This window comes from Hemiscyllium ocellatum, chromosome 19 (assembly GCF_020745735.1).
Source record: "Hemiscyllium ocellatum isolate sHemOce1 chromosome 19, sHemOce1.pat.X.cur, whole genome shotgun sequence".
NCBI lineage: Eukaryota > Metazoa > Chordata > Chondrichthyes > Orectolobiformes > Hemiscylliidae > Hemiscyllium > Hemiscyllium ocellatum.
The window spans coordinates 13746770-13760255 of NC_083419.1; the positions used below are offsets into that span (position 1 = coordinate 13746770).

The 13486-nt window shown below is 37.9% G+C and overlaps 1 protein-coding gene across 1 annotated transcript in view; it reads left to right on the top strand.

Annotated features, from left to right (window-relative positions):
* Positions 1-11982, top strand: part of ttc41 (tetratricopeptide repeat domain 41) — a 68931-nt gene extending 56949 nt beyond the window's left edge. The window contains exons 11-15 of the mRNA XM_060840042.1: positions 220-367; positions 5774-5923; positions 8139-8272; positions 10894-11020; positions 11101-11982. Coding sequence (XP_060696025.1) covers positions 220-367; positions 5774-5923; positions 8139-8272; positions 10894-11020; positions 11101-11845 — 1304 coding nt within the window. The 3' untranslated portion in view covers positions 11846-11982. The remainder of the gene's footprint in view (positions 1-219; positions 368-5773; positions 5924-8138; positions 8273-10893; positions 11021-11100) is intronic.
* The last annotated feature ends 1504 nt before the right edge of the window (positions 11983-13486 follow it).

The window sequence follows — 13486 nt, forward strand, 5'->3', positions numbered from 1 at the left end:
AATCTAGCTTCTGCCTTTAACACCAAGACATTAATGGAAGTCTTATTCACTAAGTGGAATTAAACACATCACTTAGTCTGTGTGCTATGAAGTATTCACACAGGAAGGGAACAAATTCATTTTATTTGTGGCAATAAATACATGTCTAGAAATGCTACGGTTTTAAGTTAAGTCTTAAATAAGTAAACAAAGCAAACTTATTACTTATTTGTTTTACAGCACACTTGTTGTTTAAATTGGCTAATTTAGTTATGCAAGGAGGCTCAACTGACATTACAGATATACTGCAGAAGGCCAGGAGGATTACCAAAAAGACCTGTGATCCATGCACAGAAGCAAATTTAAAAATTCTTGAAGGTTTCCGAAAGTGAGTTCCTTTAGACCTTATTTTTGTCCACCCATTGTACATATCATCCATCAAAGACTTGCAACAAGTGGCATGGTTCTGCTAAAGCTGTTTGCACACCTAGAGTGTGCACTTACTATACAGCTTACATGGCACCAGCTTGAGGAAGGCACTGATGCATACAGCCCTTCTGAGTGCCAGAAGCAATTCAGTACATGCTGTCATGATATTACCACCCCCCCCCATACATCATGTGATGCATATTTACAAAACTTGGACCACATGGGTATGTTCAATGAATGTGCATGTTATCCACATTAAGTGACAATTGAAAGGGGGGCCCTGCACTAGTATTACATGAAGAAGCAGACACAAATTTGCATTACCAAGAAGTTGAATAGGTTAGGCTGTTTTCCCTGGAGCATCGGAGGTTGAGGGTGACTTTATAGATGGTTATAAAATTATAAGGGGCATGCATAGGGTAAATAGACAAAGTCTTTTCCTTGGGGTGGGTGAGTCCATAACTAGAGGACATAGGTTTAGGGTGAGAGGAAAAAGTTTTAAAAGGGATCTCAGGGACAACTTTTTCACAAAAAAGATGGTGTGTGTATGGAATGAGCTGCAAGAGGAAGTGGTAGAGGCTGGTACAATTACAACATTTAAAAGGCATCTGGAAAGGTCCATGAATAGGAAAGGTTTAGAAGAATATGGGCCATGTGCTGGCAAATGGGACTGGATTAATTCATGGTATCTGGCCAGCATGGACAAGTTAGTCCAAAGGGTTTGTTTCCATGCTATACATCTCATTGACTCTAATATGTTTGAAGAACCTTTCGCTATTATAAAGTGTCTCAAAGCCTGTGAGAAGGTACATGCGTGGGTGTGTGTGGGGTCTGTATGTGTGCAAGTAAGAGAGAGCATATATATGAGTGTGTGTGTGTGTGTGTGTGTGTGAGAGAGAGAGAGAGAGAGAGAGAGAGAGCGAGAGTGCATAATGTAGTGGGGTCACCTGTAGTGTGACATGAATCCAAGGTTCCGGTTGAGGCCATCCCCATGGGTACCAAATTTGGCTATCAGCCTCTGCTCAGCCATTTTGTGTTGTTACTTATCCTGAAGTCCACCTCGGAAGATGGTCACCTGAAGATCCGAGGCTGAGTGTTCCCAACTGGGAGGGAACACCCCTGTTGTATGGTGTTAAATATATCACTTTACTTACATGACAATGTAATCTTTTGCTATAAATTCTGTGTGTTATGGTCCAGCTTCACAACCACCTGAAGAAGTAGGGGTGCTCTGAAAGGTAGTGCTTCCAAATAAACCTATTGGACTATAATCTGGTATAGTGTGATTTTTAAGTTTGTCCACCCCAGCCCAACACCAGCACTTCCACATCACAGTTTGGAGCTGGACCTTGCATGCTTCTCAACAGTGACAGGAAGTTGAATGACAGATTTACCAATATTCCCAATATTTTCAATATGGTGCCCTATTTCATCTGAATTGTCTGCAGCAGAACCTGTTTGCCACCTCCCCCTTGGGTGAACTGGAACATGAACCATCTTAGCTGCAGGCTGTTTCTTGCTCAGTGACTTACCATGTGCTGCTTCCAACTCTGTCTTAGCCTTTGTGTTAGGTGCAACTTAGTGCCAGTATCTGAAGCAGTGATTGACAGTGTCCAATCAAGTGATCGTACTTCTCGTTCAATGGAGTGATGTTACTGTTTCTCTTATTATTATTGCTGTAGTTGGGCAGGCACCAGTTCTTGGAAGTCTGTAAACCGAAAAGCAGTTGTGATAGGTTAGGTTGAGGGAACAGTGATGTGATAGGCAGCTGAGATCATACCAAATAAAGGGGAACTTGGGGTTGAAAAGGAGCATGAAGTAGGAAACCACCATCATTCTTATTGATCGAAGTGACATTAGATGTTATTGGCTATGCTGTAGCCAACTCTATGATGTGGAGAAACATTTCCATAGGGGTTGGCTGTTACAGATGACCTTGTCTCCCATGGGCACTGCTTCCAATGTGCAATACATTGTCCTGCAGGAAAGAAGATAGGATGTCAGTAATTATATTGCATTGATTTGGGTGATTTGCATGTCACAACTGAATAGCTAAAGCTGAATATTGCAGGCAGTGAGGTGGGTGTAAGGCTAGCATCATTGCTCGGTATGTGAGGATGGGATGGAGTATCTGCATGTGGACCTGAGTACTGAGTTCTAGAGATGACTGATAAATTGTGATGAGTTGAGCTATACCTTCTGTTCCTCATAGAAGCTGATATTTTTTGAAAAGGGATATTAATTTTGCACCAATCAACAAAAAGAATCATACAATAATATTTCACATATTAAAGACTTTTACTGCAAGAACTAAACTAAAATTAACATGACTAAACATTTATTAGTAGAATGCTAATATATTGAACTATGAAAAGTTATTTTACAATTTTACAAAAACACCATGTCCCATGATTACATGCTACTCCAGGTTCTAAGAAGATAAAGTCCAAATCTCTCCTAGTGTTTTACCTTGCTCACTTTACCCTATTACACCATGAGAAGTCTTTCCATCTTCAGGTCCTTCTTGAAAGTCCCTTCACTCACTCTCCTGAGCATCATCAATTGACTTCCAGCAGCATGGCAGCCTGTCGAAGCTCTGAATCTTCAGAGAACTATTTCCTACCATCATCTTGACTGAGGTAACACAACAGCAGTCTTTTTCCCTCTGCTTTTAGCAGCATCCTCTCTGTCCCTTACTGCAGTGTCTCACCAAGGCACAGATTTTCACTCCCTCGGGTACATGGGGCACTCTCACTCAAAGCCAAAATGAGAGAAATTTCCACAAAAGGCTGAATTATTGCTGTAGTTGGGCAGGCAGCAGTTCTTGGAAGTCTGAAAACTGAAAATCAGTTGTGATAGATTGGGTTGAGGGAATTCAGCCTTACCACCCAAGACAATAGTGTATAAGTATGGGAGGCAACCATCACATTCTCCTAATACCTCATCCATGCAACCAATGTCACCTCATGACCCCTACCCACCCAACATGTCTCCTCACACATTTCATGCCTTTCCATGTCAAACTACCCATTCCCATGGCACTTAGTATACCCTGTCAACCCATATCCCATTTATCACCATGACTTTTTGCAGCTCCTTAGCTGACTTAGTGCCAGCAGATGCCAACTCATGCTCTCCCACTCAATACTATGGATCTTTATAATCACTAAAGTAACTTGGTGTCAACATAAAACAACCTATGAACTCACACTCATCCTATGACTCTTTCTAAACTCTGTCAATTTAGTGTCAATTTATAAGGACCCATGTTCCTCTCACCACCCTTTTCCTTACATACTCCATGCCATCTCACTCAGTTTGTACTGTGAACAGATCTCAGGAGTCATGCTAAGATACATACAAACATTCTAGTTACGAGCAAAAGTAGGCAATTTGGTCTTTCAAACTTGTTTCACCACTCAACATGGCTGATCTGTTTCTGTTCTGAATTACACATTCCCAACCATCTCTGATGGTCTTTGATCTCCTTTCCTCTTGAGAATCTATCTACTTAACTTTAAAGATATTCAATGATGGTACGTCAATCACTTTTTGAGGCAGAGAGTTTCAAAATCACATAACTTTCTGAGAGCAAAGAATTCCTTTCATCTCTGTCCAAAATGTCCAGATGTTAGTATTAAAATTGCGCCCCTAGCTCTAGGCTACAAAAAAACAAAACATTCTTTCCATATCCACTTTGTTGAGACCATTCAGGATTTTATAAACTTCAATTAAATCACAATTCACTCTTCTAAGCTCTAGTGAAAACAGGCTCAGCCTGTTCAATCTTTCCTCACTCCGGTTATCAATCTTGTGAACCTCCTCTGAACTGCCTCAAAAACATTTAGGTCATTCTTTAAATAAGGAGACCAAACTACACTGTGTAAATGAAACATCACCTCCTCACAATAAAGGATAGCATTCCCTTGGTTATCTTAATCACTTTCTCTAATGTTTTGTGAGTCATGCACTAAAATACCGAGATTTCTCTGTACCTCAAAATTTGCAGTCATTCTCCAGTTAAATAATTCTCTATGTTTTTATTCTTCCTTTCAAAGAGAACAATTTACATTTGATCCATCTGTCAGATTCTTACTCACTTGGTTAACCTATCTATATTGATCCATACAGTGTCACCTGCAAATTTAGCTACCATACCTTCAGCCAGCAGAGGGAGACAGAAGCCTGGGAACTGTTCAACCCAACACTTCAGTCATTGAAATTAGGTTAAAAATCATACAACACCAGGTTATATCCAACAGGTTTATTTAAAAGTACAAGCTTTCAAATAAACTTTTGGACTATAACCTGTTATTGTGTGATTTTTAACTTAGTCCACCCCAGTTCAACACTGGGACCTCCACATTATTGAAATTAAGGAGCAACACCAATTTGTATGCTGTCATGAGCTGCATGTCTCTACTTCATTATTTCTGTTTTGCTCATAACTCTGGGTAGAGAACTCAGTTAATAGATTGATAAATATGATAGCTGAAAATGTGTTGCTGTTTAAAGCGCAGCAGGTCAGGCAGCATCCAAGGAACAGGAAATTCGACGTTTCGGGCATAAGCCCTTCATCAGGAATCCTGTTTCCTGATGAAGGGCTTATGCCTGAAACGTCGAATTTCCTGTTCCTTGGATGCTGCCTGACCTGCTGCGCTTTAACCAGCAACACATTTTCAGCTCTGATCTTCAGCATCTGCAGACCTCACTTTTTACTCAAATATGATAGCCACCTCTTCCTCAATTCAAAAATGTTTTATTCAAATGATCAGACAAACTTTTAACATTATATTCACACTTAGCTATGTTTTTATGTTGCTTATTTCCATAAGTGCATAACAAGGTAAAGTTGCTATGGTTTTACCACCACGTGGTTGCTCTCTCATTAGACAGGTGACTGGTGGCAGTTTAACTTGAGGATCACAACGCCTCAGATGAGGTGACAGGTTGACAAGGAGAGTCTGTTATGGTAACCTCAGCCATTGTGGGACTTGAACCCATGTTACTGGCATCACTCTGCATCACAAATCAGGCATCCAGCCAACTGTGCTCAGTTGGCCTAAGTGATCTGGTCAATATTTATCCCACAAAAAATTTTTAAAAATACCTGATCAGTATCACATTGCAGTTTTTGGGACTGCATGGTATGCAAATTGCTGCACTTCCTAAATTACACCAGTGAATTCAATTTAAAATTATTTAATTTGTAAAGTGCCTTGAGACATTCAGAGATTGTAAAAGATGCCATTTAGGTGATGTTCATAATTCACTTTTTGTCAATTACGTATAGTTCTAACATTGCTTTGAAATAAAATTAAGATTTTAAGATATATAATTAAAATTTAAATTTCTTTCCTTTTAGAATACATTTAAGTAAACTGCTTGAAGCTGAAAATTATTTTAAACAGGCATTAGATATCAGGCAAAAATGGTATGGTAAATTGCATCCTGTAGTTGCTGAGATACTGGAACCCCTGGCAGATTTGCTGTGCTATCCTAAGTACTCAAAAAGGTAAATGTTACAATCTATAATATTCCTTCCTCCCTAAGAAATGTTTAATGGTTAAACTATGATTTGGTACAAATTTATCTACAGCAATGCCATGAACGTATAGCTTAAGTATGTTAGTCACTCTCATTTGTTCAATAGTGCCCATATTGGTACAGCTGGAATTGGAGGACACAGATTAGTGCTGGTATCAGCCTGGCTGTTGGAAAGGTAGCAAATCAGATTTAGCAGTTGCACCTTCTGGATGAAAGGCAAGCATGGAATTCTAGGTGCATTTTATTCTACATACATTCCAGTGCACAACTAGTAGCTGACTGGGTTGTGGACTAGTGATCAATTACTGATGACAAAGTCCTTCTGTTTGTCAACAACTATATGATTGACTCCCAGTAGCTGAACAGCTTGGGAATGTGGATGTTTCGAGTCATAGAATCCTTACATTATGGCAGCATGCCATTCAGTCCATTGAGTCCACACTGACCCTCAAAAGAGCAGCCCACGCACCTACCCTATCCCTGCAGTTCCCATAGCTAATCCATCCAGCCTGCACATCACAGGGCACTATGGGTAATTTAGCACGGTCAACGTACCTAATCTGCACATCTTTGGACTGTGGAAGGAAACTGGAGCACCTAGAGGACACCCATGCAGACACAGGGAGAATGTGCAAACTGTTTGCAGACAGTCACCTGAGGCTGGAATTGAACATGGGTGCCTGGGGTTGTGAGCCAGCAGTGTTAACCACTGAGCCATTACGCCACCCCAAATGACAGAAGCAATCAGGCATCCATAAGGGCAGGAGCTGTTTCTTTCCTCGTCAGTAAAAAAAATTAAACCTGATGAGAGCCAGTGGAAATATACAGAAAAGGAGACTCAGGGAGCAGCAGATTCTGACAAGCCAAATAGGCCACCCCAGCTGACACAATGATCAAGCACCTTTGAATTGCTTTCACAGTCTTTCCGTCCAATTTGTTGTCCTTACAGACATTTACACCACATGCTGCATCCAAAAGGCTAAGAGCATTGTGGAAAACCCTACACACCCCTCACTCAAACTCTTCTCCCTCCTGCCATACTGGAGTATTTGGTCTCTCACGGTCAGACTGTGCAAAAGTTTCTTCCCCCAAGCCATCAGGCTCACTAACACAGTATGATCGGACTTTCTCCCATCTGGAATTGTTTGCACAGCTTCGAATTGCTGCTAAAAAAATGTCTACTATTTATCATTCTTCTATTACACTATAACATGTAAGTTTTGCGCTTATTCACTTTATGCCATATGTGATTGTGTAGTTTGAGCTTTCCATGTAGCACCCTCAGTCCTGGGGGAACACTGTCTCATTTTTACCATATCAGTTGTATTTGGTAGAAATGACAAATAAAATCTACACTCTCTACTTTCTCTCTCTCTCTCTCTCTCTCTCTCTAAGTGTGGAAACCTTGTCCTTGTGTTTTGTCAACCTGGGACTGAAAAACTGGTAAATTGGAGAATTCTGCATTCCTTCTGAAAGCTTTAACTTTTGTGTCAACTCCAAGAATAGCAAGGCTTGATTTCCAGCATGTTAGTCCAGTGAGGCACAACATAAAATGATGGTGTAAAAAAAGTAGTTTACCAAGAAACTTGCTTTAATGTTCCATCCAAGTGGATACAAACCCCTTCATGCTGCATTTAAACATCAACTTCAAAAATGAATGATAACCCTGTGATCAATCATGAACAAATATATGTTATATGAAAATATAAACATCAGATAGTTGTATTTGATGGTGTAGAATGATTCGTAAATGCAATGCAGTTCTGCCAATCTCTGTATCTAATTTCAGTAGAACAGCATTGGGATTGCCAGTGAAATGGTGGAAACATCTGAAAGTCATTTATATGGTTTATTTTAGTTTTCTACAACTACAGGTGTCCAATAATAGCTCCATAGAATTTAAGGGCCTAATGTTTGAGTCAATTTTGATCTGAAAATTCTTCCTGAATGATATAAATAGTGGGAATAATTTCAAAAGCAAATCAGTTTGGAAGGTAGCACAGATGACTCCGAGAGAAACTGTAAAATATAACTACTGAATGTTTCACATCAGGAATTAAACTTGGGGCTGACTTTCACAATCTGCCATGATTTTGTTATTTGCAGTACATGAGGTCAGGTTATTTGTTGGTTGTATATTGTCTCTATATCCTTTCACATAGTGCTGTTTTCTTGATTTGTAGCTTAGACTGGAGTCAATCAAAAAAGTTTTACAAAGAAGTGCTCAAAATTCAAGAGGACAGCATGCAGCGGGCCAGATCTTCAGAAATTAGAGATCAGATCAATCTCCATAGAGCCATTACTCTCTATAAACTAGGTAAGATAATGATGTATTTGATAAATATGTCCTATTTCTTTGTGTAAATGGTTTTCCTAAATTATTAATTTGTTGTTCTCAGCCCTTTGTAATTGGGTTTTACTATTTAGGCATTCATAAATTGCTCACAGCTTTATATATGACCCATTAATTAGAATGGACTCATACACGATCTGGCATCAGAGTTGGGAGAGAGATACTTCAGAAATTCTCTCTACAGAGATCTGCCTCATGGTCACAATCTGCATATACATTGTGATAATTTGCAGTGTAGCAACTTTCAAAGCATAATTATAAATGAAGAACATAATTCAGATGATAATAACTTAAAAGTAAGACTTTATAGACTGGAAACTTGTTTTGGTAAAAGCATGTTAATATTTCTGCAAGTGTAGTTTAGATGCAAGTAGAATAAAACTTTGCAGACTGTAAATAAAACCTGATGCAGAAAGAAAGAAACGAGAGAAAAGAAGCAAAAAAGATTATTTAGCATTTGGGCAATAAGCAATCACAACTTTTGTGAGACTTCAGTCAAAACATTGAAAAATATGCATTCTCCCATCCGAGATAGAGCCAAGGAAGAATTTCTTCTCTGAGATGATTGTTCATCTTTGGAATTGTATTCAATTGATATGAGTGTAAGCAGGATCATTGAATGTATTCAAGATTGGTTGTCAGATTTTTGTTCTACAAGGCCGTTAAGGTATGTGTAACAAGCAGGAAGGTGAAATTAAGGTCCTAACCAGATCCACTAAGATCTTATTGAATGGCAAAGGAGGATAGAGTTGGGATTAATGACCTGCTTCTGGTTCTAAATCTTATGACTTGATTCTAATTTTAACATATAATTTTTCTGATATTGCCATTTTCAGATTCTGTATTCTTTGATGTTTTAGTTTTATTACAATGCAAACATATCCATTAAAATATCTATTAATATATTCTGCAATAATTGTATCATTTTTCGAAAGAATTAAACAGTTTTGTGAAGCATGCTCAGTTGAAGGATGTTTTATCATCCTACTTTTGCAACTTTGCTGTTTTACCTGTAGATTATCTACTTGTAGATAATTAACAGCCAAATTGGTGCTAAAGGATTGCTGCATATGCCTAATTAGGGAAACAATTATTGTTTCATGATTTTACAAACACTGATGAATTGAATCTTCTCTGATGATTATTACTTTGTTTTAAAAAGTATAAAATCTTCATAAAGAGACTGTTTACAAATGTTTTTCTTTCTTAGCCATAAAGATACAGCATATGACATTTTAAAAAATCTAATAAGATAAAAATGCAGTTTATATTATCCAAATTGAAGCTTATCAGTGAACCATAGAGATTTACTGAGCACCTGTTGTTTGTCCAACATAGTCATGAAATACTACTGTGTCCATAAAACCAGCATGTTTTATGACCAGGTGAGGGATGAATTGTTTCCTGCTTTTTTAAGGCCCTCACTGGATGTCTGCCACAAAACGTTTTAGTTCTTTTTAGCCTGTAACCAATTGTGAATTAAAATATAGCACTGGTGAGTGAAAGGAAAGAGGAATTTTATTACTTACTAATGTCTCCCCCCACAAACGAAATTATCAAACACATATAAATATAATTTTTTAAAAGGGTAAATATCTAGTACAGTAGGAAAGTAAAGCATTTGCAGTTTAAAAGAGTTTTGAAAGACCCTTTGTGTTGTAATACCCTTAGACCAACACTGTCTCACTGATGCCTTGTATCCTCAACAATCTAGAAATTGTTAGAATCCTTGAGTTCTGGGTGAGAGGATGTTTTTCTAAGTTGTTCTATCATTAATGCTGGCTTTTCAGATGTTGAGAAGGAAGTGAAGAGAGCACCTTTCAGTCCTTGCTGTTACCAATTCATGTACTTTCTCTCCAGGCCAAAAGTTGTTTTCCTGAAATACAGTTCACATGTGCATTCCCATAGCTGTTTTATTTAATTCCAAACTGGACGATCCCAGCTCATTAAGAAACGTGTAAACCAAAAATAGGAGAGGGCAGTTTCTTCATACCAGATTGAGTTTTAGTGTCTTTTGATAAAATGTTAATTTTGGCTTATTCTGTCTTTGTTTATTTGACATTAGTTTCATGACCTTGGTTAAACCTGATCAGATGACCACAACTGACCACTTAAGATCGTATTTCTTCCTTTTTAACTCCATTGTAGTCCATAAGGACTCAGATATTAAAATCAGATGCTGGAAGTTGAAATTGATTGTCCAAATTGTATCAGTATTGTGACAAGCACATGATGGAACACCAGCTTTGTCAGAGTTGGAAGAGAGTGAAGGTGCTGAAATAGGTTTCACATTTTGAATGAAACACATGATTTGTCACTGAAATGTCCCTCTAGTATCCAAAACCAGTAATGTTTTCATCATTTACTCATCACACTACTATCAGCTAAAGTGAGCTGAATTTTGTTACAACAATAGCTGATTCTATGAAAATCAAATTCTGTACAAGCTTAAATGAAGTATTGTTTCTGGATGAAGACATAGAGTTCTAGATATGGTTATTTATGTAGGATACACAGAAAAAAGAAGCCTTATGCAATGGAAATCTGCTGTTTGGTATTGTGCAATTTTGTATTTCTCTAAATAGGAAAACTATTAAAAAATGATGACAATTGTCTAGCTCGAAAAGAAACAGCAGAACGTTTACGGCACTCATTTGACTTATTAACTGAACTGCTGGGTCCTAACCATCATTTAACAATGGAAGTGCGAAGGTACGACATGTTTGGATTTCTTCGATTTTAAAAAAGAAAGAAGTATTGTATCTCAGGAGTACCTTTTTGTTTTCTCCTAGGTTGCTCAAACATGCAGAGAAACGGGTCTGCAAAGATATGACAGAGTTGATATTAGATAGTCCTAAAATTTCTACCACTTTTTTCACAAAAAGACATAATCGGGCAGAATCTGATTTGCAATGTCCTTATGAAAGATTGAAGATCCACCTTAATTCGAAGGTTTTAGATAGCAGCCAAGCTGACAGCCTACAGATGACTGCCAATGCCAACTCTGCACAAACAACACACCCTGTTGACACTTCAAAAGAAAAGTCGCAAGCAGATGTATATTCTGATGATCCTGTTGTACTAGGACAGGATATAATAGATGATAATGCTGATTTAGAAGAGGAATGTTTAACCAATTCAAGATCTGGTTCAAATTTATACATTTCTAAACATGCTTTGCTTCCAAGGCCAATTTTATGGATAGAACAGCCAAAATCTAGTTGCCCAGATATTAAAAGCAAATTATCAACATCTACCAATAAATGGTCCATGCCCAGTTCAATCTGCAAACCATTACCTACCTGCAAAGTCCTTGCGTTTGGGCCTAACAGTAATACTTTAGTGCCATCTTTAAGAACCAAAGTAGGGTCAGAAAGACTCAGGATCATCTACCAATCAGCTTGGCATCATCCATCAGGACTGCACCCAGCTCTTAAAAAGCCTTTCTCATCCATAAGACATGTGATTAAAAGAGATCCTGAGATATCTTGGAATGTGTATCGTGCAAAAACACCTAGGTGTAAAGCCATCTGGTAGTAAGTTTGGCTGAGATTTCCATGACTGTGACTTGTTTTGCTTTAAGGTAGGACTGTGCTGTAAGATGCATATTCAAACTGAATGAAGACGTAAAATATTAGACGATGGCTCAACTGTTCTCATTCTTGCATTCTTTTTGTTTACCAGTTTGGAGAATAAAGTGGAACCCAAACATTTAAGTAGCGGTGCTCAGTTTTTTAAAGATTGGTATTGAACTAACAAATAAAAGAGAAAAAAATAAGCATGATTTCTTTCTTTGATTCTATTTTTGAAATTCAATATAAGGCCCAGTAAAAATGAAGATTTATTATACTTAAAAACCTGTCAAAACTACTACTTAGTAATATCTGTGGATTAGTATTTTTCGATAGCATTGTTACAATTTACTCTCAAGGAACTAAATTGAAGGTTTTAAGGCTGTGGTACACGAGGAGATAACTGTTTAAAATGTGTTAAGTCCATGCTTTTAATGAAAGTCTTATTTCAGTTAACCATATGACACACGACTCACATCTCTCAGATTATTTGACAGTTTCTTTGATCTGTACGTTCTATAGCCAACAGGAAGCAGACTAGATATTTTCTAATCAATCAGTTCAGAAATGTTATGACACATCTCAGGAGCAGGTGGGACTTGAACCCAGGATTCCTGTTTTTTTTTCTAAATCAATCTGTTCAGAGATTTTAGTAAACACATCTGGAGCATGTGGGACTTGAATATGGGTCCCCTGGTACGCAAGTAGGGACACTACCACTGCCCCACAAGAAAACCTTTCCTGGTTCAGATTACTAGTTCCTGATATTAATACCACCAATTCACGCCCAATTAACCCTTAATTAATGTACCCATCTTGCATTCCATTAGGTTACATGCATTCCTTAAAAAGGTTTCCCTTTAGAATTTTCAGATTAATCAATATATATAGTTAAAACATACAAAGCGACTTGTCCATTTTCCTGTATGGCCAATAGTTTCTTAGAATTTGCTCCTTTCTTTGTAAAATAATTAGATAGCTGACTGCTATTATTCACCTATTCCAGTTTGGAATTTCTCCATTCTCTGCTTTAAACCTGTAAGGTCAATTCTCAGTTGTATTCATGAATACATTTTATTGAGTATACATTATCAGGGGAGGTGGTGGTGTAATGTAATGTCATTGGACCAGTAATCTAGAAATCCAGGCTAAACAACTGGAGTCATGTGTTTGAGTCACACCAAAGCAGATGATGAAATTTGAATTCAGTAAAAATCTGGAATGGGGCCAGTTATGGTGCAGTGGTAATGTCTCTATCTTTGGACAAGGGTTGGGTTCAAATTCCACTCACGTAATTGGTATGCTGTAACATCTCTGAACAGGTTGATTCAAAAATATCTAAAATGGAAAGCTGGCAGAGTAACAGCAACTTGATTGTCGTAAAAATCCATCTGAACCACTAAAAGTGTTTAGGGAAAGGAGTCTAACATCATTACCTGGTCTGGCCTACATGTGACTCCATTGTGGTTGACTCTCAACAGCCTCTGAACAATTAGGGATTGGCAACAAATGCTGGCTAGTCAGCAATGCCCTAAACAAATAAAAAGTAAACATAGGGACTAATATCAATGTAGAGCATAATGGTTAATGATGCCAATTCCTCTTT